The 6,000-nt window shown below is 44.9% G+C and overlaps 1 protein-coding gene across 12 annotated transcripts in view; it reads left to right on the top strand.

Annotated features, from left to right (window-relative positions):
- LOC111976873 (death-inducer obliterator 1) overlaps positions 1-6,000 on the top strand; it is a 48,802-nt gene that overhangs the window by 15,524 nt on the left and 27,278 nt on the right. For all 12 annotated transcript variants that reach the window (XR_011481283.1, XR_011481284.1, XR_011481285.1 and 9 more), the window contains exons 2-6: positions 1,571-1,632; positions 1,775-2,795; positions 2,995-3,220; positions 3,382-3,621; positions 3,845-4,031. Coding sequence is in view for 9 of the 12 variants with exons in the window: in XM_070447849.1 (XP_070303950.1) it covers positions 1,578-1,632; positions 1,775-2,795; positions 2,995-3,220; positions 3,382-3,621; positions 3,845-4,031 (1,729 nt within the window). In the remaining 3 variants the exon portion in view is untranslated. The remainder of the gene's footprint in view (positions 1-1,570; positions 1,633-1,774; positions 2,796-2,994; positions 3,221-3,381; positions 3,622-3,844; positions 4,032-6,000) is intronic.

Genomic DNA, 6,000 nt, shown 5'->3' with positions numbered 1-6,000 from the left:
ATGTGCTGACAACCAAATCACACCAAAATGATCAATGGAAAACAAATTATCAACCCATGGAGGTCTGGATTTGGAGTCGCACTCAAAATTAAAGTGGAAAAACCACACTACAGGCTGATCCAACTTTGATGTAATGTCCTTAAACAAGTCAAAATGAGGCTCAGTAGTGTGTGTGCCTCCACGTGCCTGTATGACCTCCCTACAACGCCTGGGCATGCTCCTGATGAGGTGGCGGATGGTCTCCTGAGGGATCTCCTCCCAGACCTGGACTAAAGCATCCGCCAACTCCTGGACAGTCTGTGGTGCAACGTGGCGTTGGTGGATGGAGCGAGACATGATGTCCCAGATGTGCTCAATTGGATTCAGGTCTGGGAACGGACGGCCAGTCCATAGCATCAATGCCTTCCTCTTGCAGGAACTGCTGACACTCAACTATGTAAAGAAAAAAGTATTTAATAAGAATATTTCATTCATTCAGATCTAGGATGTGTTATTTTTGTGTTCCCTTTATTTTTTTGAGCAGAGTACATCCACAGGTACACCTCCAATTGAGTCAAATTATGTCAATTAGCCTATCAGAAGCTTCTGAAGCCTTGACATCGTTTTCTGAAATTTTCCACGCTGTTTAAAGGCACAGTCAACTTAGTGTATGTAAACTTCTGACCCACTGGAATTGTGATACAGTGAACTATAAGTGAAATAATCTGTAAGCAATCGTTGGAAAGATTACTTGTCATGCACAAAGTAGATGTCCTAACCGACTTGCCAAAACTATAGTTTGTTAACAAGAAATTTGTGGAGTGGTTGAAAATCGAGTTTTAATGACTCCAACCTAAGTGTATGTAAACTTCCGACTTCAACTGTATATCTAGGAGATATAAGAAAGCTAAGGAAATATTTACTTCTTTTGGGGGGGGGCACTCTCACTACCTTTTATACTTCCATTAATTGTTTTAAAACTGGTACTGGTTACAGTCAGACGAGTCCTGTGACACTTGTAGGTGTTGTAAAGCAAAACGATGAACATCGTGTTCGTGAGAATCTCCCCTTTCCACAGTGGGATTCCATTAGTTTGTAGCCCATACGGTACGGACGCTACAAACAGATGTTGGCACATCAACTACTGACTTCAGATGAGTCCCGTGATGTTTGTAGAGCAAAACGGAGAACACCATCGTGAGAGTCTATTTTCCATATTTGTTTGTTGGCCAAACCGTTCTGACGCTACAGACGTTTTTGTGAGAAGAACGATTTTCAGGATGTCATGGTCTGACAAACGCCACTGTAGCTTGCCCACCTTCCACCGCAGATGCGGAAGGCCGACATTGGTGGATGTGGTGGATTGAGACGCAGCCCATGCAAGACTGATATATCTAGCTTAAACTGACAGATTTTGATGGGGATGTTTTGTTACCTATACTGACGCACCCATGTGTCAATAGACTTAAGGATTAATGCAAAGTAATGAACTGCTCTTCAAGTCTCTCGACGTGTAAATGTGCTTCATTTCAATAAACAGCATTTCTGGTAGATTGGATAACATTTGTATTTTTCTATCTTAATTTGACAGGTCTATCATGGAGGGCTTTATGGATATCAATGAGATCCATGACATCACTGGCACTGATACAGGTATTACCTTAACTATTTTCCTTCCCCTTTTAGTCTTAATGTAATGGACTGTGTGTTAGCTGTCCAAATTATGTGATTGGATGGAGATGATGATACATTTTCTGTCATTGTTTTTCTATCCTTGCTGTTCTCCTTGGTGTAGAGGAGCACAGAGGAGATGCAGAGCAGGTGGAGGGGGCCGAGAGGAGTGCTAGGCCGACCATCAGCGAGTTCAAAAAGACCTGGGGCTTCAGGCGGACCACGGTTGCCAGAAGAGAGTTTGTGGGATTGGATGAGATTGAAGATCCAGAATCTCCACCCCTACCCACACGTCGGGGCAGAGGCCGCCCAGCCAAGACCTATTCGAGACGTGGGCGAGGGGGGAGAAGGAGCGTCCCAGCCGACCTGGAGTACTCTGGAACGGCCTCCCCCATTCCAATGGACACAGAGCCTTCCTCAGAACCCCAAGAGCCCTGCCCAGGTGGCAGCCTAGATCCCACCTCTTGGCAGGACTTTGGATCTGCATTTGGCACTGCTTTTTCTCTACTTGGGGAGAAGGAGGAGGACTACATGCCCATGACTGCTCCTGCCCAAACTATGGCAGCCCCTGCCCCTAGCTATGGGGCTAGTAGGGACGTGGAAGTTGCCTCCAGTATTGAGGAGGACAGTGATGAGCTGACCCTGAAGCAGCTCCAGGAACGGCTGAGCACTAGGGGGAGGGGGGAGTCCAGGGGGAGGGGGGTCAGAGGGAGGGGGAGGGGAAGAGGGAGAGGTAGAGGTAGGGGGCGTGGGAGGGGTAGGGGGCGTGGGAGGGGTAGGGGTGTAGAGCCAGAGTCGAGCACTGCGGATGAAGAGGAGGTTATTTTTGTAAATGAGTTGGAACCGCAGCAGGTGCATCAGCCTCAGGAGGAAAGGGAGAGGAGTCCTGAGAAGGTTGTGGTAGAGTCTCAAAGCCCTTCTCCTTCTCAACAGTCGAGCTCAGACTCTATGCCTCCTCTTGAGTCTGATCCAGAAACAACAGAAGAAAAGGCTAGCCAAAATGATAATGTAACAGAGGAAAAGGACAAGGTGGAAGAGGAGGAGAGGATCGAGGAAGAAAAGTCAGAGTATTCTAGCATATCGGACAGTGAGGGCTACAACCCCCATGCCCTTTACTGCATCTGTCGACAGAGGCACAACAAAAGGTATGTGTGTAGCATTGTCCTGGACGGTATTCATCTGTGAAAACAAACAAGCAAGCCTTATGTTTTTGGTTTAGCAACTCTACGTCTCGGCTCTTTCCATCTGCCACACACATCTATTTCTAAATTGTCTGTGGTTGTTGATTTTAGTTATTGTTCTTTAGCTGACATTTTCTTATTGCTCTTTTGATTCCTTATCCAGGTTCATGATCTCCTGCGACAATTGTCTGGAGTGGTTCCATGGCGACTGCGTTGGCGTCAGCGAGATTCAAGGCCGAAAGCTTGAGAGGAGTGGACGAGACTGGATCTGCGCCACCTGCACCAACAAGAGCCAGAGCCAGCCAGACCCCCAGGGGAGCTCCCCTGACTGCCTGACACTGCCCTACTCGGGGGAGGAGGAGATTGTACATGAGGAGCAGGCCAGCGAGGTGAGAACCCCAAAAAAACACTGATTCCTTTGCTAGCATGCAAGGAAATAAATTGTAGTTTGTGGTGTTATATGGCTTTCCTTGCATTGTACGGCACAAACTTGACTACATTTTAACCAGTTGCGTGTTTGAGATGTGTGCTGACGTGAGTCTGGTCCTAGGAGGCTGTGGTGCAGGAAGTGACAGAGATGGTTGCTGAGGCTGAGATGGAGTTGGATGGTTCCCTACCCCAGTGCATCGGCTCAGGGTGCAGTAAGCACGCCCTGCCTGACTCCGTTTACTGCGGCACAGACTGCATTCTGCGGCACGCGGCTGCCACTATGAAGACGCTCTCCAACTCCAAAGAGACTAAAACTAAGCAACGCCCACAGAGGAGAGCAGCAGCCAAACTTGGCGCTAAGGTAACCCGTGGTTCAAAATAGGTTGTTTTGGTTAAGAGACTCTGCCTAAGCTTTTTAAAAATGTTCTTCTGCATGTTGTCCTTGTTTTGTTTTGGTGATGAATGTATGCTGAGATTGCTGAGATTGAAATGGATAAAGCTGACACTGACACAATCACTCACATAGTATGAGTACATTTAACCCCAAATAAGCTGATGTTGACCTCTGAATATTTTGACCTCAGGATCAGAGGTCGGCTAGGATGCCCCAGAGGTTGTTGGCAGAGCGGCCTGAAGAGGAGGCTGAGGAAGAGGAGGCTGAAGAAGTTGAGGACAAGGAAGCTGACACATCTACATCCGCCTTATCCTGTGACCCTAGTCTCACTACAGTACAGGCCACATCCATAGAATCACCTATGTTTTACAAGTCGAGTATGTATCACTCACAGCACATGCATATCCAACACATACAGAATACTTTCACTCAGTTGGCATTCATCAGACACTAGCTATAATGTTACCTATACCATCCACAATCTGTAGGTGTAGGGAGACGAGGTTATTTGCAGGGGTCAGCAGCAATGGGTAAGTGTACACATTTTGGCAACTTTATAAAATGTTTTCCTTCAACTAGTTGAAAAGGAAACGTTGAAAAAGAATAGAAACCAATCAACAATCCAAATGAAATATCCTCAGTTCCCAAATAGTAGAAGGTTTATTATAGTCCGGTTGAGACGCTTCTACTTCAATACCACCATCTTTCTACAGTCAATATTTTAATAGTTGCCAATGTTTTGATTTGACAAATATTGAAACCGGTACGTTAGTTCACTGACAGCCTTGCATGGCAACAACATAACTACAAGATGCAGGCTGAAATTAGGTGAGTCTGTCTTAAAAAATATTTTCTTTGTTAGGAAATACAGTGGAAGTATGTTTAAAAAAAGAAAGAAAAAGGGGGTACACAAGTTGTTCAGATAAAAATCACTGTTTGATGGAAAGCGCAAAACAAATTCACTCGTTGACACATGCATATGGTTTTAGTTCTCAGAAGAAGAAAAAACATGAAACAAAATGAATGGTCGGTCACTATGGTCCAAAAACAAGGTCTCTCCGGTCATCCAGTAGTGCCTGGTATAGGAAATAGATTAATTCAACAATGGATGAAAAACCGGTGACATAGCAATAGCACATTTTCTCCCTCTCAAAGATGGCAACCGAATGCAAGCTACAGACCAGTTGAGCTTTTGGAGGAACTGGTTTGAATTCTTTGCAATGGTGTTTGAACTGTGAATGGGGGTGGAAAACTGAAGAGAATCATCCAGTCTTATAAGATTTATAGAGCATTGTTCACCGGTTAATAGCAAAGGCCAAGGTTTGCTGTGGGTTGGTGTAAACCCTTGGCTAAAGTTCAAGCTTCCACTTCTCAACAATCACTGATTTTGGCTAGACACATCTCTACCATTGGTACATTGCAATGGTCTCTGTTTTTCCTACTCTCTTCTTCTGCGCTGTTCATAATATTGCTTTCACGTAACCTGTGTTTTGATATCAGTGCTCATGGAGGAGGGGACGAGCGCCACGTTGCCAACTTGAAACTTTTTTTATAATGAAGAATTTAGAATTTTTATCTTAAACAAGGTGTAGTGTCATACCATACTTGCACACACGGGACACCAAAACACACATCCATGTTGTAAATTCAGACTCAGATCAGTGCTCATGGAGGATAAGGGACTATTGAGATGCATCCCTTTTCCTTAGTTTTACTAGATTGCGCTCATCCTCTTGAGCTCCATTGCTTTAGCTATAAACCACTTCTACAGGGCTGTGTTGTTTTGAAGGCCCAATGCAGCTGTTTTTATATCAATATCAAATCATTTCTGGTAAACAATTAAGTACCTTACTGTAATGGATTCCTATTTAAAATGGGCAAAAATATAAACGCAATATGCAACAATTTACAGTTCATATAAGGAAATCAGTCAATTGAAATACATTCATCAGGTCCGAATCTTGATTTCACATGTATACGAATATGCATATGTTGGTCAGAGATAACTTAACCAAAGGTGGTGGCGTGCTTCAGAAAACCAGTCGGTATCTGGTGTGACCACCATTTGCCTCATGCAGCACGACACATCTCCTTCACATAGAGTTAATCAGGCTGTTGATTGTGGCCTTTGGAATGTTGTCCCACTCCTCTTCAATGGCTGTGCGAAGTTGCTGGATATTGGCAGGAACTGGAACACGCTGTCATACACGTCGAGCCAGAGCATCCCAAGCATTATCAATGGGTGACATGTCTGGTGAGTATGCAGGCCATGGAAGAACTGGGACATTTTCAGCTTCCAGGAATTGTGTACAGAGCCTTATGATATGGGGCCATGCATTATGCTGA

This window comes from Salvelinus sp. IW2-2015, linkage group LG17 (genome assembly GCF_002910315.2).
Source record: "Salvelinus sp. IW2-2015 linkage group LG17, ASM291031v2, whole genome shotgun sequence".
Taxonomy (NCBI): Eukaryota; Metazoa; Chordata; class Actinopteri; order Salmoniformes; family Salmonidae; genus Salvelinus; species Salvelinus sp. IW2-2015.
This window is presented reverse-complemented; position numbering and strand designations above follow the sequence as displayed.